The sequence below is a fragment of the Nyctibius grandis genome, chromosome 2 (assembly GCF_013368605.1).
Source record: "Nyctibius grandis isolate bNycGra1 chromosome 2, bNycGra1.pri, whole genome shotgun sequence".
Taxonomy (NCBI): domain Eukaryota; kingdom Metazoa; phylum Chordata; class Aves; order Nyctibiiformes; family Nyctibiidae; genus Nyctibius; species Nyctibius grandis.
Window position 1 is genome coordinate 52,539,244 of NC_090659.1, and position 26,858 is coordinate 52,566,101.

General features: G+C 40.7%; 1 protein-coding gene and 1 non-coding gene across 2 annotated transcripts; both read right to left on the bottom strand.

The window, feature by feature from the left end:
- Positions 1-4,711: 4,711 nt before the first annotated feature.
- Positions 4,712-4,827, bottom strand: LOC137660701 (small nucleolar RNA SNORD89). Its single transcript, XR_011047765.1, has one exon. It is a non-coding gene; the product is annotated as a small nucleolar RNA SNORD89 (small nucleolar RNA).
- A 1,918-nt stretch (positions 4,828-6,745) lies between these two features.
- RNF149 (ring finger protein 149) lies at positions 6,746-25,570 on the bottom strand. Its single transcript, XM_068425470.1, has 7 exons — positions 24,954-25,570; positions 17,075-17,325; positions 14,059-14,127; positions 11,077-11,159; positions 10,502-10,598; positions 7,598-7,793; positions 6,746-7,221 (listed from the first exon to the last, which is right to left on the bottom strand). Exons 1-7 carry the CDS (start codon positions 25,411-25,413, stop codon positions 7,163-7,165), a joined length of 1,215 nt encoding a protein of 404 aa, XP_068281571.1. The 5' UTR covers positions 25,414-25,570; the 3' UTR covers positions 6,746-7,162.
- Between the last annotated feature and the right edge of the window lie 1,288 nt (positions 25,571-26,858).

The following is a 26,858-nucleotide window of genomic DNA, read 5'->3' on the forward strand; positions in this document are numbered from 1 at the left end:
TAAAAAAAAAAAAAACCACTTTATATAGATTTTAGGCTTTTGTTTGGGACTTAGTACTATAGCTTATAATGAAGTAATAGGCTCCATCAGAAAACTAATTACTATTGCTTCAAGGTATTGCAATCTACCTTACAGTTTACAGAATGACTTTAAAAGAATTTAAGCCTTGCCCCAAAAAAACCCAGTAGGTTGCTACTATGATACTACAGCACAAAAGCCTAGCTGTTGTGCCTCTTCACAGTATTTGCTTGAGTTGTACTGACATACGTAAATCCTCAATCCTGAATTTGTCCTGTAACTTAAAAAAAAAATAAATCAAGAAACAGTCTTACAATTTTATCATCATAGGTACTTCTATAATATATTCCTCTACTTGGGAAAATTGGCACATCCCCTTCATTTCAGAGCCCTGTGCACTGATGAAAACATTAAAACTTGTTACTGAATTTGGTGTATGCTTCTGCATTGTTAGGAGGGAAGGTGAGCCATGTTTCCCAAACTTCCATATCTTGGGTTTACAGGGCAAGGTTAGGGGCAGGGGGCTGCAGCGTGGCCTCTCTGAGGCGAGGCCAGGGCTGCCCCATGCCAGACACAGCCAGTGCCACCTGGCTCCAACAGACCACCCCAGGGCACAGCCAGGCTGGTGGCACCTCTGTGATAACACTGGAGCAGTCTCTACCCCATGGAGAGGATCCACATTGGAACAGTTCTTGAAGAACTGCAGTGCCTGGGAGGGAGCCTGTGATGGAGCAGGGGAAGAGGGTGAGGAAGCAGCAGCAGAGACCACCACCTTCCTTCCCCAGCCCCTGCCACCACTCCCAGGGCAGGAAGAGGTAGAACAGTCAGGAGTAAAGTAGAGTTGAGCCTGGGAAGAAGGGTAGTTCTAATGTGGTCCTTGTTTCTCACTATCCTACTCTATGTTTAAACAGCACTAAATTATTCTTCATCAAGTCTGTTTTGCCTATGATGGTTAACTGGTAACTGTTTCTTATCTTGACCTATGAGTTTTTCCATCTTATTTTCTTCCCCTGTCCTACTGAAGAGGGGGAATGAGAGCATCTGGGTGGGCATCTAGCAGCCAGCCAAGGTTACCCCACCACACACAGGTACTGGTTACATGGGGAAAACTCTACAACATGCAGGAAGGCTCTCCTCCTTCGCTACCCAGCATGAAGTTAAGCTGCTTCTGCGCTGTGCTACTTGAGTGTCTCAGATCCCTTTACATAAATGTAGCAAAGAAAACAAAACCCTCAAGCTTCTCAGACATTGCTTTTTAAAAGGTCTGTATAATTTATTATGGAATTTGAGCTTTTAACCATTAAGTTACAACAACAATGCATAACTTGACATTCTTACAGTTGTACATACACAATGGAAAAGACATAGCCCAGTGCTTAATCCAAACAATGCAACCAAGTTAGTACAAGGTTCCCATAAAAGACAGTCGATTGTGAATAGCTGTTGACAGACTATAGCAAGTTCAAATGGTTCTCTGCAGTTATGTTTATAGTAGAAGTAACTGGCTTCAAAGTTTTGGACTTAAGCTTCAGACTAACAAAAACAATCGAAACTCAAATTATTTTGCTCTTCTGAATTAAGAAGGATATGCTCATTTAACAATGCAGTATCATTACCACGTTTCAGATGGTGAAAAGTAGCTTCAGGTCCAATGGAAGTATAGCAGACATTTTCCAGGCAATGCATTCTTCACACAAACACATGCAATTATAGAGACATTCTACTTTTAAAACTTTCTCAAATCAAGTTTTGCAATACAGCAGGATATCTGAGGAGAGAGATCAGGACCCATACTGAACAAAAACAAAAGCCTCCAGCTTGATTTGTGCATGTTTAATCTACAATTCCAATTCCCAAATCTTCACATATCACCTATGAGAGAAAAGAACACATCTAGTAAAGATCCATCTTAAGGACAGAAGACATGTTACAATTTTTATAGCCATTCTGGTTAAAAAATAATAAAAAAAATTCATTTCAGGAATTGTAATTTGCTGTGGCCCTATTATAAAAATGCATCTCTTCAACTTAGCCAAGGGGAGAGTCTTGCTCTTCCCTCCTCCACCCCAACTCCTCACCCCCTTAGCCCAGCTCTAAAACTCAGTCAATTGCATGGGAAGGCTGTTCAGTTTCCTAGCTTGTCAAAGTACAGCTTTGATAAATTTAATTTTCTGCCACCCTAAGATGAATTAGTTTATCACATATTCTTAATCTGAACATGAGACAGAGCAAAGTAAATAGAGCAGAAAAGGAAACCAGAAAGGACCACTCTTTCTCTCTCCCCTTGTAACAGCAAAGCTATTAAACCGATCCAAGACACTGTACGAAGTCTCACCCAGCCTGATGACTGAAGGGAGACTTACAGAACAGAACGGTCTCTTTTCAAGCTGCCAACACAGTTTGATTCACCCAGCAGCCAACACAAAGAACTCCATTCCCTCCAGGTTAACCCGATGAGATATTGCCAGCTGAGTCCTCTACCAGATTTCAGTACGTTCTTATGGATCTCAGTACCTTCGTCCAGCACAGAAACACTGCATTCAATGCCAAGTGCTGAAAATCAAACCAATGAGAACTACACGTGCAGCCTCTCCACTCAAAAAAAAACCCCACCCACAACCAAAAAACCAAAAAACCAACAACAAAGCCAAAACAAAAAAACCCCACCAAAACAAACAAAAAAAAAAACCCACCAAAAAGCAAGCACTACCCCCAAACACCCACCTAACCATCGCCACAATATCACTACTGGCTTGATTCAGGGTGCTAAAGGCTCTGTTGAGCAAGAGTTCCCCGTTTTACCCAGTGCTTGGGATGCTGATGTGTAACAAAACCATATCTTTGTTATACATTGTGACAACTGAAAAAATATTCCACAAATTCAGAACGCCATTCTTAACCTACTGGTGTATACTTCAAAGTACAGCTGGTATTGCTAACAGTAGTTGCATGTCTAGACTTGTCTAGACAGGAGAAGCCTGCTTTTATAGGGCAGCTAAATCATCAGCCCAACCTGTTGTATCCTATCTGTTGCCATCATAATGTAAAACCAATACCTTTCGCTTCTGATGAAGCTCATGAAAACCTGCAAGCGTAGACACTGCCTCTGCCTCGGACATCCTCTGAACCACAGCACACAGGAAGTGCAGTAACCATCGCTACGCACTTGCCAGGCTCCTCTCTGCACAACTACTACAGGCTAGTCTTAGCAAAAGCTTAGCAGGCCAGGCAGAAAACAGGACAACCACTCCTGAATCAAGAAAAAAGGTCTTTGCATGTTTGACAAAGTTGTTCCAATGGTGTTTCTCCATGCCAGTTACACCCTGGCACAGGACCGGAATTCCCAAAGTGTAACAGCCCAGCTTTGGCAGGAACATACTGGTGCCCAATTTATTAAGTCGACATGAATGAAAAACATTCTCACTGTAGGTACATTATCCTACAACTCCCCTGGCATACATCCAGAATCTAGCACTAATTACTGGCAACAGGTTACTGGACTACATTCACATACTCGGGCTGGGGTGAGGGGCAAGGGGAAGGAGTTACTGCTATCTAATCAAACTTCCCTAATACATTCAAAGAATCTCCTCCAAGCATTGCTTAGAGCCAAAGAAGAATCCAATCTAGGGGTAGTTAGTAAAAGAAAACCCAAATTTCATAGTTAAATTGGTACTGCAGGTAATTAAACTATTAACATACATTTAGATCTGAAGTGTCTAGGGTTCATTTTTGCTTGCTATCAAGTCTGAAAGCTGAAGCTAGTTTAAACAGTTATCTACTATGAAATCTGTTCTCCAATTTGGCATTTGTAGGCTATTATTAATAAACTAAGATTTCTGAACAAAGAGGGCCTCTAGTCTCACTTTAAACACCAGTCCATTTTGACATGTTCATAGCTCCTTGTTGAAATCACTCAAATTTTACAAATTTTTTTCCTAACAGTAACACCAGAACTAACGAAGCCAATGAACGTGATACTAACAAAACTCATTCTACAACCACATGCCCTAGTCCTGGCTAGGGATTTTCCCCCAACTGATTTATTCAACATGACCACTGTGGGGGCTGTCCACTTCATGTGGGCACCATGCTTTAGCTTTGTATAATTGTACCACATGAATGTCTCTAATAAGAAACCCTCTGCCTTATTTCAGCAAAATTTAAGAGAGACAGAGCTCTCCGACAAGCTCCTGCATGTTTTATGAAAAATGCACAGCTAGGAACAGAAAGAGATTGGGCTGGGGGGGGGGCAGAAGGAACCCACAACACATACAGCATCAGCTCCCACATTAGGCACGACATAGCCTAAGCCGAAGAGGCAGATTAAAGATCCTCCAAATGGTAGGGAAGGGACTCACAAGGCACCTATCCTGCAAAATCATTCACAGCAGGGAAAGACTCGTTAGTTCTGACCTTCGTAAAATCTTTCGGTAGTTAAAGTGCGAGAAACTAGAAACACCAGTTTGATACAATAGAGTAGGTCCAGATCAGTAAAGTCTGGGAACTTGTATTTACCTATAGCTGCTTACACCCATTTACTCTAAAAGCAATCGATCTGAGTTATAACACCAGGTGATAAGCTTCACATTTCTAATCCTCTCACGCTCCTGTTTTAAGCTCCATAGATTGTCCCTTTCCTGTCCTATACTTTTTAACCCGCCGCTTTTTGCTAAAGTGTGTCAGCTTTTTGACTGAGGTCAGACTAATGAGTCGCTTCGGAAGATTTTTGTCATCGTGCTTCCAAGGAGAGCAAACTGCTTGCTGGAGGCACTGCAATTCGGCCTTTTATTGTCATCATTCCTCAGCAGCACAGCTGGCCTTACGAGACCTAACTATATCAAAGATGAACTACGCACAAACCAATTCGACTGAAACAACTGGAACTGCACTTGTGAAAGGTTGAAATGAAACCAGCATAGTGCCAGCATTAGAAACATACTCCAGGAATCTTCATACTCGGATATTTTTCTAATTACTTACACATCAGATTTTATAAGCACACTTTTCAATTTACAGGTTCTTTAGCTTTTCTTCCAGCTTTCTGCCAGATCTCAGCTTTGATTCTCAAGGAAAGCTTTTGGTTTTACAGGTATTACAGAAAAGCTGAAGTACTTACCACATTTCTCCCCTCCAGCATGAATACTGCGCTGCAGGTATCAGCAAGACACAATCCACAGACTGACAAGACTTCTCTTGATAATGCCTTTTGGTTCCTCCTTGAGCTAGACTTTAAACCCTCTCAAAATTTACTACATCAATGTTCAGTTTTGTGTTAAGGAAGAGGGAGAAGACTTAAGATTTTAATATTGAAGAGATAGTTAAAAAGGCAGTTCTGGAAATGTTGATAAGCTTCTTTTGGAGATGTAAATATCCCTATACATTGTTTGGTTTAGTTGTGAGTTGTTTTTTCATTTGTTCAGTTTTGGAGATGGTTGGTCAGTCATATTCCATTCTCATGTGCTTCTTGTAAGATAAAGGCATCACAAAAAATTGCACCTGCTGGTGACATCAGAACTACAACCTGACAATTTCCAGTAAACCTAAAAGTTACACTCCTACAGGGAAGAGGCAGATTTTTTTTTTTTTTAAACGTAGGAATATTTTGAAGGAAATTTAGGGTGAAACATCTGCTCTGCAAAGTAGAAGTTCAGATTATATTTCCCCAGCTGAAACCTCTTATTTCTGGAACATTCATCCCAAAATTAAAATTATTGCTTCTATTGAAGCTCAATATAAGTTAGAAAAAGAATTGCATATTTTCTTAAAAACATTCCAAATATACATTTTAAAAATAAAATGCACTCTAAACCAAATGTCTAGTAAAAGACACTGTTTTAAGCAACCTGTAGTAACAGCTTTACAAAAGAAAATTGAGGAATGTAGCATATTATTTATAACACAACAATGCTAAAATCCTAAGCAATTCACTTAACACTCTTAAGTAGTGTTTTAAATATACATATTTCTTTACAAAACAGTTTAGCAATTCCTTATACCACTTACAGTATATAAATATTTGAATAAGAGGTCATAATGGGAGATGCCAGGGTTTATATTTACTCTCAGATGCTTCAGGTTTCTTAAGTGTTTTGCTATAAGGCACAATACTGCTAATCTAAAAGAAAGGAATAAAAGCTAATGGCAAACCCAGTCAAAACTCCTAATGTGGAATATCCAAGAGAAGAATTCCAGCATTTCTATGCAAAGGAAAAGAAAAAAAAAAAAACACAAAAAACAAAACACAAAACCAAACTTTGTAGATCCTAAGAAACTGTTTCAATTTGTACATAACAAAGTAGGACAGGATGGGAGCAGAAGTAAGAAGGAATTAAGTAAATTCTTATAAATAGACTAATAAATATATTGTAGCCATAATTAGCCCTTTACCTCTGTTCTACTGAGCTTAAGATTGAAAGAGGTAACCAGTGTGCATATACCTAAATAAGTCTACATGCTCAGCACGTGAAGAACACCTAGCACAACCTATTACTGCCAGATTCAGTATAAAAGCTAGCAAGACGGAGAAAGTCTCCTTTTCTCTCAGCATCCACTCCGAGTAGAACACATTACACGCTCAAATTAGTATTTGTTACATGTAAGGAAAGTTGCAACCAGCGATTTTTTCATCACAAAAAAGGATATGCAACATATCCATGAAGTTATTTGATTACTTCAAGGTTAGATTATGTATTTTCTAAGAACATCCATCTCCAATTACAACAGATCAGAACTTTTAGAACATTTTAATAATTGTTGTCTCGTAAGTGCTCTCCATGTGTACGTACTGAATGTAAATAGTGCATCCAAAATAATTATCCATTAGACATTCTACATTGTTTTCACTGCCTAGTCTTCATCTTTGTTACAGCCCTCTGGAACACAATGACATTGTAACAATGCTTACAGAAAAAGGGTTATTGCATCTTTTTTTAGGATGAGACATCCAGAGGAGATTTTATAAAATCCTCCTGTGTACAAAATTCTTAGTTATTAGCCCTTGTGGAACACCAGCTAGAAAAGTCTGAAAGGTAAAATAATTTACATTGTTATTTTTTCCATTAACTAGACAAAAGTCCATACTAATTAAATAAAAAATAATAGTTCTTCAACAGTCTATTCAAGATATCTTCCATGAAGCAGTTCAGTGGGAACTTCCATTAGACAGATGTTCTCCATGCCGGTTATTACTGACATCCACATCTAGAAGCCAGGAATTAGAAGAAAAATTGTTTATCAATTTACCATTTTAATACATTCTACCTGTTACATTAATCCAGACTCTGGCAAAAAATTCCATACTCATATATACCTAAGGTTCTCAAGATTCTCTGTGTAAGTAATCCTTCTAAAACTGTGTTTACATCTTTTTCCCCCCTTTCAACACCAATTTTCTCCAGCTCAACAGTTCTCTCAAAATCTATCTGCTTCTATTTTCTGAACATCAGTAATAAGTGACACCACTCAGTCTGGTCCACACTGCAATACAAACACTATTAACATCACTTAGTGAATGGCTTTTTCTAATGCAATGAATGGCATTAAGGATTGTCAAGTGATAAACTAAATGATTACTTACCAAGTAATGCCGTGGTTTCACCTGCATCCTCTTTTAAGCTGGTACATTGCAATACAGATTCATTCGTGGAGGAAGCTGACAATTCACTTACTTCATTTCTGTCATCGTCTTGTAAAGCAATACTCAGACTTCCGACTGAAACACTGCCACTGATTGATTCAGGTATTTGAACTTCAAGTACATCTTCAGGGTCCCCCTTCAAAATTAAATATATTTAACCGACACTTTTGTCTATCATTAGGTATAAACATTCCTCCACGTTACCACTTTGTAACCTCTCCTTATTGGAAAAAAGACCCTTTTTTTGCCTATTATCTATGCACTTATGAGTAGTGTTGAGCAGTGTCTACTTTCAATGTTATTGTCAGTCTGCGAAGAAACAAAGCCAAGCAAACGAAAAGCCACTTTTTCAAAGCCACCCCCAAAGCAAAGAGCAGCAACAGCAGGAGTCAACCCAGACAGCCTTTTGGATGGAATATTTCAACACCGTAGCAACAGTATTGCTGCAGTCTGGTTAGGAGCAGGCTCAGCACAGATGTAAGCCTTCACAGAGCAAACCTATTGATCCCTTCTGAGTTTGTGGAAGTCTGTTTTTCATGACAGTAGTTGGACAAGCTTAGACTTTTTTACTGGGGTGAGCAAACATTCGACATCACAACAAACTTCCCTCATCCTCTACCTCCAGTGTAACTGTTCCATCTGTTCCAAAAATGCAAATATGCTGCCTTGTCACTTTGCAGGAACAAAACATCTACAGCACAGGCAAAGGAATTTATTTCACCTATTGTATAGCATGAGCTATTTCTGATCCATTTTGAAAGTTAATTAGAAGTCCTACATGCAAAATTCTGTTCCTAAAATTAAACAGACTACCTTCATTATGCTATTGCCATTGATATACTGACATCATTTATACATAAGCAAGTATACTGCAGTACAAGTAGCTATTCTATGGGCTTCATAATGAGTGTTTTTCCCCTCCTTAAACAATTAGCAAATGCCCATCTTAAGATTTAAGAAAAACTAGGCTGATCCTTCCTTTAGCACCAGAGCAGTATATTTTAAAATGTACTGAATTCTAATAAGCTATGGAACTACTGCCATTGAACATAAGTTAAGACACATACTGATCTCTAGGTATGTGGGTGGGGGGCATTAATGATTTTCATTTCCAAAACTTAGGCAGTTAAATAAGAACTAAATCTACAAGATTCAACAATACTCTAAATCAGTCAGACATGCTGAACTGCAGTTCTTTTCTTGTAAGAAACAGCATAATGCAGAACCAGACTGCTGAAGTCTGCTCTTTACAAAACAAAAGCCAGGTAATAGGACTTAGTGCCTTCTTTCTACCTTGAGCCTTTAAAAATTTTGAAGCATCTGAAGCATTTGTTTTCTATAAAACTGAACTGAGCCTTCAGCCTCTTTGCAGAAGGTTTAGTACATTTCTATAATAAAGCTGCACATTTTTGTCTGCAGTCATGTCACTCAGTGAGCACACTGCTGAAAGAAGTTGCCTTGCTCTTCACAATTTTTTCCCCTCACATCAGTAAAAAATTCACAGAGTCACTCTACAGACTAGATCAGGCAACCTGGATCAGGCTGAAAACTAAGCTAGGAAAAAAATATGGAATGATTTCCCACATTCCTAGCTTCAGTGGGACTTGAATGATTGATGCATAAGCAAGATATTTACCTCATTCCGTTAGAAAAAAAGAACTGTGCTTCTGTATTTAAAACAATCCCATTCAACATGCTTTCCAACATTCATTTTGCCTAACAAGCAGAGGAGGTATTACTCCCCCTGGTTAGGCCTGGTATCAGTGTCCTCTGCAACCACATGAATTCAGGGAACAGAAATGTTCTGAAGGTTCTAGTATTTCAGCTTTCAGACTGTATACAAAAGGATATATCCTTCTGCTTATAACACAAGTTACATCAACTCCAAGAACTGAAAGTGAGCAAAAAATAACCTGCTAACATAACAATATTACAGTAATAATAGCCATCCCACATGATAGAAAGATTGCAAACTCTTGGGTAACGTCTGACTTAATACACAGAAGCATCACAATCTGGTATATGTATTACATAGCAAGAGTATTGTCACCTTTGACAAAACAAAAAAAGTAATTCATAGAAGTCTTCCATAGATCTGCTAAGTCTCTGCAACAAAAGAGGAAAGCTAGTCAAAATGCAGACCTAGTCTATGAAAGGAAGGTCCCTGAAACCAAGGAACACCCCTAATTTCTGAATATCTGTAGATCAGTAGAAGAGGAGTATGTTCATGCCTATGGCATTTTAGTGGAGCTCAAGACTATTTATCAACAGTGACCAAGTAACATACCGCATGTGTCTTCATCTCTCTTTTCTGGTGCTGTCAGAAAGAAATGAGAGCACATCATTTTCTCTACTTAACCAATTTCTGGTGAATGTCTTTAGGAAGGTTCTAAGTACTGGCTTATTTACAGGGATAAAACACTGGGCATATGTGGAAGTACACAAACACTCAAGATACAAAAACTGTAGTTTCTTCCTTTGAATCGCAGTTCTCAACAAGATCAAATATATGCTCTAAATCTACAAAATTAAGTTATATTTTTGCAGCTTGGGCAAATTGCCTCACCTCTGCTTCAGCTTCCTTACTATCATCAGCTGGAGACAGAAAAAATTGGTTATCACAGAAGAGTACACAGAGGATTCATAAGCTGCTCAAGACACTGTTTAAGCTCTTACCCATAAAAATCCCTTATTTTTCTGTGTCTCACTCAATTACTCTCGCATCTCTGCCCAGCTTCTTCAGTCTCATCAAGTAACAACTGTTCTCATTCTGAACAGTTACATGAAATCTTGCCTCCTGCACTGTACTTCTACTTCAAAGAATAAAGTAAGTGTGCAACATACCCAGTATCCCAAAGCTTTGATAACGTCTAGTTTACACATTGGACAAGTTCGGTGGTCCAAAAGCCAAGGGTCAATGCACGTTCTATGGAAGATGTGCCTAAAGAAAAGAAATGCCCTTTAGAACTTATGAAAGCCACACACTATTCCTTCAAACAATGTGCAAGTTACTACATTAAAAGAATAAACTCATTCCTTCATAACCTTGACAATTAGGTACTGCTTAATTTACTAGGACAGACATAGTTCTGGAAGCATCTTCTTTCATGCTGGCTTTCTGAAATAAGAGATGTTACTAACCACAAGGACACCACAGAGCTATCAGTTCAACAGTGTACAGTTCTAACTTAATACTAAGAAAGTTCTACTTCACTCCTACTCTTCTCCCAATTGCTCCTTCCTCCTGCATAGATATGAAGTGCTACATGGTCTTCCAGCACCCTTCAACATGTAACAGGCCATACAAACGGCACAGCTTCAGCTCTGCCACCAGAGCTTCAGAAGAGTTTCCAGAAAGCTCATTACATATTTTTTAGGGAAAACATGCCAAAGAGGAAAGAAAAATTACGACAACTTACTTGCATGGCAGAATTCTGACAGTGTCTTTCAGTTTATAGTTCTCAATGCACACAGCACAGTTTTCCACATCAACATCTAAACCCTAAAGATGACAACACATGTAAATGCATTACATCTATATTTCATTACAGAACAAGCTTTGTGTAACAGCTAGCTTCACAGAATGTAAAATGTCTAAAATGGTTTAGCAAATAAAAACATCTCCCTCATTTAATTCAAGATTCCATCAAGAGATGATTTGATCAGGTGATACCAAATATTAAAAGCAGCCAAACTCCAATTTTCTAATTTAAACAGCTGTATATGATACCTTAAGTAATTTGTTAAGTCTCAAACGGAGCACAGTAACATTTCAGTTTAAAGTAACTATAAAACGAAGAAATTTTAAGAGATGTCAGCTTAGACAGAAAGGACACAATGTCATTCTTAACTGATGGTCCCAAAGACTTGCAAGTGCTTAAGTAGGATGAGATTCTTGGGGTTGAATACTGCAAACCCCTTCTACCCCACTTTTTTTTTTTTTTTTTTTTTATATATATACCACATCCTAGCAGATATTCCTTGGTAGCAAGAAGAGAATTGAAGTATGCAATTTGGGATGGTTTTTAAAACTTCTCTCCAAGCTCACACCAGAGAGACAGTCAAAACGCAGCATTTCCCCACCTCAATTTGTTTCTTTCTAAGGGTTAAATATCTTTCCTAACAGGTCTTACTGCCTTCTTGAAGCCATGCTTACGGTTGAGTGCAAATATGATGGCTATCTCCAGATACAAGAGAAATAATTCAATGTTAATCTGGTTGTATAAAACATAAGTATTAGAAGAACAGACAGCAGGCCAACTTCTTCCCTTTCATCCCCTCCAAAACAAGTGTTTTGTGTTTACTGAAGCATTTCAATTTCATTACCACAAACACTCAAATGAATTAGTACTGCAAGCAAACTTTCAAGTTCAAGGCAAGTTCTTCCCTCCTTTGCATGCTATCAATTTACATAATTAATGCCTTAAATTCCCAAGTAAATCCAATTAAGACTTTTTTTCTACACAAGCAAAGTTAAGACAAGTATTTATTCTATAAAAAATATTTTTTATTCTGCACAAGAGGCAAAGTCCAAGCATACCATATGTAGTACATACTCAAATGAGCGTCCATTTTACAATAATCCCATAAGCTTCTCAGGAAAGATCTACATGATAGCAAATACACTTTTAAAATATTGACCTACTTTTAGTTAAATACCTCAACTCCAACTGAAGTGATAATGAAAGACTGTACTGTGTCACAATAAAAGAAATATACTCTTTTAATCATAATGGCTGAAAGGAAATATTTCAAGAAAAAATGCATATTTACAGCGTAGACGGAACTGTATTTCCAAATAAACTTACATTAGTTCATGAAAGTACCTCTGCATCATTAAGTTTCATAAATTTGCTGATAGTAGGCTGATTCAAATCAAATTAGAAGACGTGATTTACCAAGCAGAAAACCTCTATTTTAATAGAGAGATTTTAATCTAATCTCATTCTACTTTGCTTAACTAACATGGCATTCATAGTTACAAACAGCATACTACGTAACAACTTAAATTCCCCCATTTTATTTATTTTAGTCAAGGGTATATTGATGGGAAGGAACTACCTGTAACACTGCAGAAGTCCCATAATACAAATCCTTTTTATAGGTTTACTGAACATCAACTTAAAAGCAGGTAACAGCTTCCTTGTTGTTCTCGCCATAGGTTTCAGCATAACCCTTTTACATCCATTTCTTCCTACGCTGATGTTATGCTTTAATACTGCTTTACACAAGGTCTGGTTCAATTCCATCTTTCTCGATCTCTGATCTCATCATTGTATGAACAGAAGTGTGAACATCCCTCTGTTCACAGCTTGAACTAGATTACTTTTTGATGGAATTTAGAATATAATTAAAAGTAACAAATACTTGTAAAATGCTACTTAAACATGCTAAACGCATAAGAGGAAAAGAGGCAAGTTCGAAGACAGTTTTTTTCATTTCAAAACTGATTTACTAAATGAAGGACATATTGTCTGTAGCATGTGACCTGAGCTGAACAGCTTCTGTTGAACCACAGCTTTTAAAGTTCTTACACATAAATGTCCTTTCTCACCTTAATTTTATTCATGGATTAAAAGAATTAATCCTTGCTTTACATCTCTGAGCAAATCAGTCCTTAAGTAAAAACTAGTCAAATAAGACAAATAAGGGTAGGAAAAAATGCCTACATAGTAGCAGAAGTCTAGTCATAAACTAATTTAGCATCTAGGATCAGAGGTGCCTGAAACTGACTAAAATAATATTTTCTTTCAAAACCTTGGCTTTTTTCTACTTCAGTTATTCCAATACAGGTATGAGTTCAGGCCGTATGCTGTCAAAGCTAACTTTTTGAAAGCCGTTTTAATTTTTAGAATAGCTTTATTTTAATACATGGAAATGTACTTCTAAAAAATTTATGCTTCAGGTAAGTCTGTACAGCTCCTTAATGTATCGTATTCCAAAAGATGAAACAAGTGTTTCATTCTTCAAAGCTTTTTACATTTCTAAGACCTTCTGATCAATAAAAAGATGGATGTTCTTTTAAGAAAAAAATATTACATCAGCTGTAAGAACTGTGCAATCAATAGGTCCTAGGTAGTATTTGGCAATCAACTTGTTGATGTTTTCAAGTGCTGATAAGATATTAGTGTTTCCTCATCTTGACAGTTATCAGCCCTGTAGTCTCCGGCAACATTCTGTATAACCAGGTATTATTTGCAACAAAACAGCCTCACATTTCACAAGTGGTTCAAATTTGACTCCTCAATTTTAAGCTTGGCCTTCTAAGCAAAGGTGCTAAAATGAGCCTAAAATTGTAAGAGTCACACTGCAATTACATTATGAGAATTTTAGTTTAAATTCTACAAAGACATTACAACAGTTTTTAAATCATACAGTAATAACCAGAGCCACTGAATTACCTTTTCTCCACGTTTCACAGTATGCAGCTGAAGCTGGCTGATTGCTTTCTTGGTTTCTTTCCTATGTCCCTTGAATAAAGATTTTAAATATTAGTACACAAGTTAGTTTTAGGAGTTACATTTCAAAGCTTTTAAATATTTCCATGTGGATTATTAAGTCTTCTGAATGCGTTTACAGATTCATCTCTGGCTAGCTAATTTGTTTACAAAATACTTCCAGACAGCAGATGTTGAACAACTGCAAGTTTTGCATTCTCGGGGCACAGCAGCAAACATTATCTATAAACATAGTGCTCTTACAATGAACTCAACCAGTGCAGAACTACACGGACCAAGCTGACATACATAGCCTCGTATCGTGACTGCCTGCATCAAGGGCCTTCCTGCACACGAAAATTGACACTAATTTAGGCTTTAGAGGCATCAGAGCTGAAACAGCAGCTGTATAACCAGACCTTCTAGTTAGGCAAGCCCATAAGCAAGCACATTGCATGTTTTGCACAAGCTTGAGAGAAGGTGGAATCCTGCCGGGCAGCCTACAGCTGGCCACCAGGTCAAAAGGCTGCTTGTAGCTATCAATGCTTCCCTTCAGTTAAACACTGTCTCACATGTTATACAAAGCTTTGCACTGAAAGGACACATTATGCAAAGGAGATGACAAGAAAGGCTTAACAGACACGAGACACCATACTGGACTTCTGTACAGTAACAGTCCTAATTATGCTTAGAGGGGAAGCAAGAAAAGAAAGCTGTACTGTATTCCAAGACAAAGTGCTAGCTACTGCTAGAAACTGAGAAACCAACACTCCCAATTAACAGATGTTGATCTGTCTAGCAGCAACCCTCAATGATGAAACACCATAAAGGAATAAGAAAAACCATAATGGAAGCTTTTCTCTGTAATAACTGCAATGACTTATATTATTCTACAAACTTATAGTATTGAAAATTCAGGTTTTTTTAAATGCTGTTAAAAAGAATTAGTCTGAAAGTTCTCTCAGAAACAGACAGACAACCAGCCAGCAGCAGTCTGTTCCACCTTTTATATCAGCTCAGAGTTTTCTGCACAGTCTTGTTTCATCTTAAGTAGCAAGGAGGTCTTCCAAAGATTTAGTACTAAACTGATGGTAGAATAAATCTTAAGACACCCGTGTTCACCTTCACTTAGCAGCTACACAGTAGCTTGCTTTAAAGTATGGCATACTTAACTCCCAAGTTTTAACTAGAGTCAAAAAAGCCAAGCAAAATAAGATTTGGGTTACAAAAGTGGCTTTTTGTTTCCAAAATTCTTTCAAGACTCCTAATGATATATCCTCACCAATATCTTTACAACATTTTCAAACTTTGCATAGTTTTGTAAATTTTTGTTTTCAACAGGCATTTTAAAAGAGGGAGAATTGAGAAAGTGGCATAATCTTCTAGTGCTAGACAATTTCATTTAATTAAGAAGCATTTAGATTACAAGCCCAAAGGCAAAATCTATTAAGAGTCTGTGGTACGTATTTCTGGGAAACATCACATTCACTCTGAAAAATGCTCTCTTAAAATTATTCATAAAGCATGTGAACTTCCCTTAGCGCGACCTATCCTAAAGCCAACAGGAAACAGCAACGTTCTTCACCAAACAATTGTTACAACACAAAAACACACCCCTTTTTCTATAAATACTTCTCAAAAATTTTGTTTTCTTGAAAGTATTCTCAGAATGTAAATTCTAAGACTTAAAGCTTAGTAAAAAAAGACTCTAGGGAACCAACATTTCAAGGAGAACACAAGTTTAACCAATACAGAAGTCCCACTTGTTATCCTCTCAGTTACTGAAAAGATAAATTATTTTCCTAGATGAGTCCTGTAAGTCCTTATCAAAGCTCAGACTCCTGAAGGCAAATTCCCTTCCCTCCTCCCCCAAAGCTAGAATCTACATGTTCAAACAGAAGGCAGGGAGGTCCACGTGATAAGTAGTCATTTGAAACAAATTTTTTTTTTGTTCTGAACTGAGGATTAAAAAAAACAAAAACAAAAAAAAGAGAACTGCTTGCAAAGAAAAACAAGTGCAACTTTCTTTCGCACTGTTAGTAGAGAACTGTGGTAGAGCTGCTGATGACCGTGGAAGGAACCCAACCTATTTGCAAGAGTTGAAAAGCACAGGGAAGTGCCACCCTAAGATATTTTCAAAACTGAGATGGACTAGGTCCTCAACAACTCCATGTAAGTTGCTCTCTTAAGTGAGGGGGTTTGAACCAGATAGCCTTCAGAGGTCCCTTTCAACCTAAATTATTCTATGATGAAGTACTTCCCTTAGGGGAAGAAAGTAAAGCTGACTTTTTTTTTAAACCTATCAAAGAACAGGAATGTGGAAGGGACAAATAAGGAGCAAAGTCATTCCTTCCCAATCTTCCCAGTACTCCCACCGCTCTCAGCACTTCAGGTAGTTCAAGAGAGCTGAATCTCACCACACACGCTCCTTCTAGTCTGCTGCAATTTGGTACTCTGCAGTAGAGTTGTAGGATTACAAGTACGAAAAGTAGTTTTCATAAAGCCTTACAACCAAAAATTCTAGTCCTAACTACTTGTGGGTCTTATTAAGAAAAAAAAATTTACCATGGTCTCTTTCCATTAAAAAAAAAAGTCTGGTTAGGGAAGTTAGTACTTTCAGGATGAAAATTACTGAAGAACAAAAATAATTTTTAATGTCAAAAGGAAGGAAGTTCAGTTAGGTGACAAATCACACAAGAAGGCGTCTTTACTCAGTTGTTGACAAGTAGCTAAACATATTTCCCACAACTTCATATGGGTATCTAATAATTATAACTAGCCAAACAACTAGTTTAGCACAATTAGCCAATTAGCACACTGCTTATTAGCCTCACTAACCATTACTGAGCAGCATTCACAGATAGTAAAGTAGCAAGAAGGCACAGATCTTCAAGAATGCTTCAATAAACAAGCACAGTTAGGCAACTGATTTGACATGAGAAGACTGTAAATACTCTAAAGCATCATCATCTCAAATTACCTGGTTTCCAAACTGTGATCCTGTATACAGGAAACGTTGTATATAGTAAAATATGAGCCAAGCGAGCGATATAATCATCATGGTGATGAAAGCGATGGCTACAAACACAACCGACTGACCACTAATATACTCCTGCACGTGTCGTGTGCCAACACCAATAGTCATTTTTACTGGAATCCCTCTTCGTACTGGCTCCAATATCTCTATTCCTTTTGGATAGCCAACCATTATCACCACTGTATTTCCTGTTCCTGTTGGAGGGGGAAAAAAAGAAAAAAAAGAAGTCAATCATCACAGTAAAAATTTAGGCATTCTGGCTTGATTGTAATTTGGGCTTCTTCAGCTAAGATCAGTGAGCAAAGTTAGAGGAAAACCTCCCAGTTCACTTCAGGCATAGCAGACTTTATATAAAGTTCACTAGTAAAGAACCCTTTATTTATACTTTATGAAACTCTCAAACACAAGATAAACTTCAACAGATGCATCTTTACTGTTCAAAGTCCTATACTCCACACAGTGAGGTGGGATGTGGATGCCGTGCAAAAAAAACAGGCAAGTTATACACATCTCATCTTGAAGCTGCTGAAGTTCTAACATGCAGCTCAGGAACAGCTGGTCTTTTATTTGTCAGTGTGAGAATTTTAGCTGCAGCTGGAGACAGTATGTGAATACCATGAAGAGAGACACATTCAATTAAGTTTTAATCTGAATCCATAGCACAATTACACTGGATATGTGAACAAAAAGAAAAAATATTCAGATATTTAATATTACATTAAACACAAATACCTACAGATTCTTCAATACTAAGTATCCAAAATGTAATGAGACTTCATGACAAGGACTTGCCAAGACATACTTTGGGACTCTTTTGGGAGCATGGAACCAAAGGATTTTTCTATTATATTAGAACTTGAAAGCACTCAATCCATATGAAAAAGCACCTAATTCCAAAAAAAACCCTTTAAGCATCACACTGACATCAAAAACAATAAGATACTGTCAAGACCGACTAGCAGAAATCAAAGATCCTCTGTGACTAGAGGTTTACTCCAATTTGTCTGGAAGCATCTCCAGTATTGTCTCAGAAACTTCTAACCTAAGTATTACAAAATAAATTACAAACAAACATACTTGTTCAAAATGTCCCCTTTCCAGTGGCCTATGCTATTATTTATTTGAATAGTTTTTACTCTGTGCATACCAACACTGCTATACACCCTTGGTAAGTCATGGCTTTATGGCTTGCTTTGCACTCCTACCTCTGAGAAAAAGTGAAACTAAGCTTGATTCAGAGAGAAAGAGGAAAAAGAAAGAAGAGAGGGGTTTTCCTAGCCAGAAAGCTAAAGCTGTAATGTCACCTTTTTAGATTCACAAGCCTAGCTATCTGCAACAAGACCTCCCACCAAAGACTTAAAGCCTTTTTCCCCTCCCGGCTGTGTTAGATTCACTATTGAGAAGCTATGTCAAAAGAAATGGCTGCCTAATTTATAACATTACATCAAGTGGGGATTTTCAAAAGTCAAAGCAGCATTCCAGACTCACCCACCTCTCTGCCTACTAAGACAAAGAGTTATTTGCCTGAAACATTTCAAAAAAACTCCTTTAGAGACGGTTCTGGTTGTGACACCTTGTCAACATGGCCACTCTGCTACCATGCCAAGGTGAATTTGCAGAAGTTTATTTCTGTACATAGCAGCTCCTCCCTTTGTAAGGTGCAGACAGTCTGCTGTGGATGAAACACCAAAGATTCCAGTTATTAGTTGAATAACCTTCCTACCTCAATACCAGTTACCCTTTGTCAGCTTCACTTTAAGCAACCATCCCACTTCTGGTCACCTACTGTAAGAGCCTTTATACCCATCTGCCAGATCCAGGCCCAGCAACAGAGCAGGTTTTCCAAACAGGGCTACGTTTCTGGAAGTTTTGAGGATGGTGCAGAGAGACAAAGAAAAAGATGCTACTGGGGAAAGGCCCTACTTGTGCCTCCTCTCAGGCACCCCACTCGGCTCGCCAGCAGCACCCACCCAGCTCCCAGCAAGCGTTGCCTTAATTGATGGGTGCATTAGGAGACACAAAGCAGTGAAGCTGAAGACCAACAGGACAAATCCACAAGCAACTAGGGTCCTCTAGTTCTGCTCACCAATAATGTGCCGATCCACATGATACCACAAGTCCAAGCATATTAAGATTTGGCTAATTAATATTATTCTCCTCTCTGAACCAGCATGAAAGCATTACCAGAGAGACTCATGAATCTCGTAGAGAAGAGAGCGTGTGAAACACTCCTTGCTTTCTGACCCTGCACAGCCCCGCAGGGAGTTAACAAGAAAAGAATGTATGAAGGTAGAAATTTATCTCACATTGCGAGAACTGTTATCCACATACCTAAATCAAGAGATTAGGTACTATGTCCTTAATCAACTGTAAGAGTTACAAATAACAGAAGGGGTGCCTAAGGATGGCTAGTGAATGGTACAGGAGTGCTGGAAAGATTTATGTGGTTTCATTCAAGCTTGGGGAAGAAAAGAAAGTTTCAAGATTAGAGGCAGTCTGGATTTTTCAATCAATAAAGGTTTCCTCCTTAATCCCAGAATCCTCAATCAGTTTAATCCTGCTATCTAGTTCTCTGCAAGATTTCTAACAAAGAAGTATTTAAAAACCCCACAACAATCAGTAATGCCTTTCTCTGTTTTGTCACTAGCATGTCCAACTATCAGCCAGTTATCTTCTTGAAATGGAAGTCAGGATACTATTGTGCAATGGCTGCTAGACACTGCAACACCTTCTAGTTTTAGAACTAACACAAGTATGCCATACATGGTTAAATAATTCCCATTAAAAGCATTTTAACAGTTTTAAAGGCTTGGTGACGAATGTGCCATTAAAAATACATGCAACTAAACACGATGGCCTTGAAGGTCACGAGACAGAAGGAGAGGAAGAAAAAAAATTATTGCAATCCACAATTACAAAAGGAACAAGAGCAGTCTCAGAGAAGCAGTTGCCCTGAGCAGCCTGTAAGACTAAGGGCTTTAACTCATTCCTCACTAATTTTAGACTTCTATTCTGAAATACATAATTCAAAGACTGACGTGCTGTTGAGTCATTCCGTCAGTTTCTTCAACTGCAACATAACTCAGAGACCTCAAATCACACTTATGAAAGAACTTCAAGTGTCACATACACGTAAGTACTGAAAGCATGTTTTGTTGGCTTTACCTTTCTATAACTTTAAAATTTTGGAATAAATAACCACATTTTTACTCTGCTAGAGTAAACTTCTTTTCTTTTCTAGGTTTGATTGATGCTTCAGTGGAATCAGGTAGATTTGAAATCTGGTATGTGGGGTTTTTTTACTGTTATCACCCAAATAGAGCAGTGAGAGCTGGCAGATCCTTAGGATACCTGGGAAGGAGGGCAAATTTGGAACTCTGAAGATGAAGGTATGTTTCCTGCCAGTGTGCCAAGGTTAGTTTTGCTGCTAGTATTGCTAGTCTTCTCTTCAAAAGGAAACCAGCACTCTCCTGATGTGGAAAAAGTAGTACAGATACAGATCTTGATTCAAGGCGTCCCAAACTATCACATTTATTCCCACTCATGCCTACAGATAAAGATAATTTTCTATCATCCGGAAACCAATTGCATACTCTAGTTTTTGTCTTCATGAGAAACACCTGAAAGATCCCAGATTTTGAACACCTTGGTAAAAGTGTTTGAAGTCAGTCCTTAGATCTGTTTAAGCATAGGCACCCTACTAATACTGCCACAATTAACACTGAATGTTCTCTTTAGCTCCTGGTCGAAATGAATGTCTCTGATCTTTACCAAACGTGTAACAGTACACTAACAATCCAATGACAAGCTTTGTCTCAACCATCTACCCCAACCTCATCTCACCAAATCCCTGGTGCGTGTTGTGTCTTCACCTGCCTCAAGAAGGAGGATGCGTAACCAGAAGAGTCAAGTAACCAACACTGGTACACATTCCTCTTTCCACATGGGTTTCCAACACGTATACACTCTTATGTATAAAATAGGTATAAGCATTTTGAAGTTACTCCTGCTTCTTCAGAACAACATAGCAGCTCAGCATCATACAGTCACTCTCTGAGTTAAGCAAACCACTGATTTCAGTTCTGTCTTTTCAGTAGTACAGTACAAGAAGCTTGTGGTAGAAAGCATCAGTAATACAGAAGTTATGCACCACTTGAGAATCCTGAGTAGTGCTGAAAACAACGTAGCGAAGTTTAACTACATGCCAAAATAACCCTATCTCTGCTGCTTTGGAGCTGGCAAAAGATCACAGAATCATGAGTACAAAGTCATTCACATCTATTTTGTTCAATATATCTGCATAAAAAAACATGACAATGAAGGAACTAGTTGGGTATATTTTGGCAAAGCTGCACCAAACCAAAGACCATTTTCTTTATGTAGCCAAAGTCATACACTCAAGTGCCAAGCTTCCCTTAAATCCACAAGCCAGGCACCAAAGCTCCACTCCAGACATATCTCAAACTATTGTAGCCAGTCCTCCTTCCTCCATTCCCCCTGTGTGTCAAGCACAATCATATTTTACTTTGTAGTGTTCAAAGTATCAAACTGATGTTCTGATCAGGATCACCAAACCCTCCAAACCCTAGTGGGGATTCAGAGATGGCTGGATGACCAGCACAAAGTATAACAGGAAAAATATAGAACCAGAAGACTTTTTTTCTTTACACTGCAATATACCTCTTCCTCCCTCTAATTTCTTGACGTGCACTGAGCCTCTAATTCTCCTTAGTCTGCTCTCCACTATATTCCACACCTTGCCTCTCCAGGCTCCCCTCCAACCGACTCCCAGATAATACTTACATACAATACTTATTTTGGTTTTGGAAAGGAATTTGCAGCCTCTGTATTATATTAAGTTCACCACCACCAAAACTGAACAGAGTTAAGACTGCCTGCAAAGTCTATATTCCTTCAGTTTTATTCCTGTAAAACTGAAGTTTGAGTTTATACTACTCAGATTCAATAACTGAAGTACAACTCCGAGTCATTTGGGCAAAATGAGTATCTTCCACTGGAAAGAACCACCTCAGCCACATGTGAAGTTGCTTCACTATTACTTCTCTCGAAGAGGGAAGTCATCCAGCATTTTGAACAACGTAATTCGGGCAAAGAACAAATGCCTGAAAAACATGAGACACATCAGCAGAGTCATATTTGAAGAACCTTCTTTTGGAAGGAGGGACAGGAGTGCAAGGCTACATATTCAAACTCTCAACTCTCCTGTTCCAAAACTTTAATTAAAATCCCTACTCACTGCACTCATGAAGCTCACAAGGTACCCATGAAAAATAACTAGTGTGCAGAGTATTTGGAATATTTGTCCTTTATCAAATGCTTTGACACCAGCTAGAGTAAATCACTTCTTTGCCTAATCAAGAATCTCTCTTTTTACTCAAGTTGGGATATGTCTAAAAACACCAAAAAACCACCAACAGCAATAGTACACACGCATCACACACACCAGAAAGTTCAAAGGCCACGTTTTTCAGGAGGAGAATTAAAAGATGAAACTTTGAGATCAGAAAAGTTACCGATTTATCACCCTCATGCAATTCAGGCTGCGCCTCTATGAGCCGTAACCATTCTTTCATCTCACACCATTTTCAGTGCCACAAATTGCAAATCCATTAAGTGGATGTTCCTTATGCATATAACTCCACTTCTTCGTTACAGCACTGCAGATTTCCCAGTTATTCATTCTCAACACTCCTCCTAGAAGCATGGTTTGTTTCCTCATGTATGAGTTCACAAACCCCTTCACACAAATGGCAAACTTGGATCCTGTAAAACACAGCTTTACCTTCCACATTTTTCCTTGCCTGTCTTCCACAAACTTTTTTTTCCCCTTTTAAAAAAATCTGAGATTTAAAACACTAACAGTAATTCTTCCCCATATTACCAAAGTGCACTGAAAAATTTAAACATTTACATGTTTGAAAGTTCCAACCATGGAACAAAGATTTGCAACTCCAGCAGAGCCAGGGATTATACTGCAATGTATTACTATATTCCTGCCCCATCCAAACCATCCTGAGGTCCAACCTGCATTTGCGAAGTCAGTATAAGTAAGTACAAATGTATTCTTTTATACATACTGTACTAAATCACACTCTTCGCATAGATACCGCTTTTATCAGCAACATTCTACCAGTTTAAGAAGAAAAAAAACAACCAGCAGTCAGGGAGCACTTCTCTTTACCACTGACAGATGTAACTATCAGCAAGTCCAAACCTGAGCATAAGCCCAAGGTGGTCTTCTGCAACATAGAGATGACAGCAGAAAAAGAAAAAAAAAAAATAAGTAAAATAAGCAAGATGAGAAAAAGAGGAGAGATTTCACAAACAAACAAATAATATTTATGAGAGGCTATGACAGCGCATGGAGAGGAATGTGGGAAAATTCCCACGGGGAAGAAAAAAATTTTGTACTGATTGGCCAATACAGAGTGGCAGCAAGAAAAAAGAAACCAACAGCTGGTAAAGAGGAAAGAATTATTACCCAGCAAAGTACCTTAATTGCCACATGGGATCAAAATCAAAAGTACATCTTACCTAGCACCCCACCTCCGCTTTCACAGTGGATTAAGAACACAATAGATGGGCCAGACTGATCTGCCCAAGCAAGCAGCAGGCTAAGAGGAACCGTAATCACTGTTCCAATCCCCAAGCTGGCGCCACTTGGTATTCCAAGAAGAATACTTGTTCCCCCCCTCCCCCGATATATATGTGCTACGAAGCAACAGCTCCCTAACTGAGATTTTCAGCTCACTATATTAAAGAAAGTAAGTTTGTTTTCTTTAGAAACACATTATGGTTCTACTTCAACCAAGTCCCTGGTCTTCCTCTTCCTCACAACCAAGAATGACAGCCTGGGTGTAAGCAAGCTCATTGTACCAGGACCAAGTGAAACACAGATGAGCAGCATTTTTAGTTTGCTTTGTGTTTGTATCCTCCTCTGCAGACCTTCCAGTTCCTCAGAATTCTACAAATGAAAACACATTTTATAGCAGTTTTGAGGTTTTTTTCCCCCCTTTGATTTAAGCATTTGATGTTGTCATTGCTCATAAAAATCCAGCAAGACTTTAGTGTCATGGCCCAAGCAGAGACTAAAGTGAGAGACATCTGGATTCTATCTTGGCAAAAATTACAGATTCCTTCTGTAGGCTACAGACCATCAGCGCACCCAGACGAGCCAAGTCAACATCCTTCTCTAGGCTTCAGTTTTCCCTACCACATTCGCAAGCCTTTAAGAATTACCTGATGCTTGTATCTCTCTCTCCCATCCTTCACAGACCTGCACAAGGGAGGACGATGAAGCTGTTACAGCAAAGCCTGTACCAGAAGCTATCTTCAAATAGCTACGGCTATGCCTTCAAAGGCCCCAGGAGGAGTCTTCAGGGTACCTGGCGTGTTTCTGCACGGCCTGCGGAAAGCGGCCTACCTGTCACCGCTGCAGCTGTGCTGCCAGGGGGTACAGAGCAAAAGGGCAGCCCAAAATGCCACCGTGTCCCCCAAGGCCTCCAGCCGCAGCTTGTCACACGGCTGCCCGTCTCGATGGCTTCGCTGCATCCTCTCCCTGACACACGGGCTGTAACTTGGAAGACACATGACGGTCCCAGCGTTTCCCCAGCGCGATTCACAGGGAGAGGAAACAAAAACCCGTCTCTTTGTACCATTTTTACGGGGTAAAATCCCCCATTCCTCACCGCGCAGAGCCGCGCTACCGAGGCGGACCGGGGTTAGACAAACCCCCCCTGCCCCAAACCCCTCTTCGGTCCCTCCGCAAGCGCGGGGAGCACCCAGCCCCGTCCCCGCTCACCCAGGTGGGACATGGAGACGGTGCTGTTGCCGAAGCGGGCCTCGTTGTAAATGACCACGGCGGCCGCCCGCTTCCGCGCCGCGTTGGTGACCTTGTCCTTGAAGGTGCAGCCGCCGCGGGCCACCAGGGCGATCCAGGGCGGCGGGTCGCCCTCAGTGGTCCCGCGGCCGCCGGGCGGCAGCGGCACGTCGTAGTCGGTGTCGGTGGCGCAGCCCTCCATGTGCCGGGGCGAGGCGCCGCGGGGGATGCCTACCAGGCCCTGGGCGCTCTCCTTGGGCGAGCTGTCCCCGTAGCGGCCGCTCTCCGTGTTGCCCCGCACCGTGCGGTTGCTGAGCGGCTCCACGTAGGCCGTGCTCACCCACGCCGTGTACCACTCCAGGGCCCGCGCGCTCTGAGCCACCGGCGCCCCCAGCGCCACCAGCGCCGCCGCCACCAGCGCCAGCCGGGCGCGACGCACCATGGCCCGGCCGCTGCCGCCGCGACGCGGCCCGCCGCGAACAGGAGGAGCGGGAGGAGGCCGCTCCCTCCTCCGCCGCTGCCGCCGCGCCTCGCTCTGCCTCGCTCTGCCCCGCGGCCGCCCCGCGCCGCGCCGCGCAGGTAACCCCCGCGCCACCCGCCCGCACGGGCGGAGTCCGCCCGCCACTTCGGCTAATGGCAAGGCGGAGGCCGGGCCGCCCCGCCCCGCCCGGCCGCCCGCGCAGGCGCAGCCCCGCCCCCGGGGGATGCCGGGAGGGAAGCCGGGGCGGGGCGCCGCTCGCGGCACGGCAGCCGCGCTCGCCGCGCCCCGGTCGCCGCCAGCCCAGCGCCCGCGGCGCGTGGGGCTCGGCGCGGCTCTGCAGCCGCGAGAGGGGCCGGCCCGGGGCGGCTCCGGGCCGCGGCACCCGGCGGGGCCGGGCCTGGTCGGGGGGAACACGCTCAGGCCAGGGGAGCTAAGCCGGTGTCTGCGGGGAGTTAGCCTGAAGCGCCTCCTGCGCGGAGGGTGTCCGCTGCGGCTCTCCGCGCACTGGCCTCCCGGTACGAACCCGAGCCCTTGGACGTGGCTTGGCCTTTCCCCCCAGCGATGGGTGGCTGCTTTCAGCCCAGGCGATCAACATGGCCAGTGACAAGCGTGAACTTAAATGAGTCGCTACGGCACCCGCCGGGGCACACCTCGCTCGCATGCGAGGGTGAAGTGGGGCGTCCCGAGGGGAAGGCGGCCGGAGCGCGGGGAGCAGGGACGGACGGGGAGAAGGGGTGGTCAGAAGCCAGCCAGGAACAGAGGGGTGTGCAGCAGCGCGGGGGAAGGGGAAGAAAGCCACTCCAGATAGGAAGGGGGCCTGCCCTGTTGTACTGAGGGGAGCTCATTTGAGAAGGACGGAAAAGGGTGAGAGGGTCGGTACCGTGTAAAAAAAAAAAACCTGGAGAACAATGTATTGAAATAAGAGGTGAAGGTGCTGAATAAACATGATCGTTTTATGGATTCATTTTCCATTAAATAGAAATATTTCATGTATACATCTTCTTAAACACATTTAAAGTCTTACCTATTTCTTCATACATCTGTACCTTTTTCCAGCTTCTGAAATGGATCGCGTGTTTTCAACCCACTACCAGTCTTTTTTGAATGGTCCCGTGCACCTGTTTTTCCTTCAGAAGTCAACAGTTGTGTGATCATACATTGTTAACCTATGTCGTCAAACAACTTTGTCAAACTTAGGTAATGTCCTTTCCTTCCTAACCGTGATTATATGTTGCGGCTGCTGACGCAGATGGTCTAGTAGAGCCTGGAATAGTTTGTACAGAAAGTGTCCTAGGACAAAAGTCATGAGCTTGGTGAACTGCCCTACTCTGTGTCAGCACCAAGGCCAATATGTTCCCATTTCTTTTCCAGAGTCAGTGTTTAAACAGATAAATAACTTCAAATGC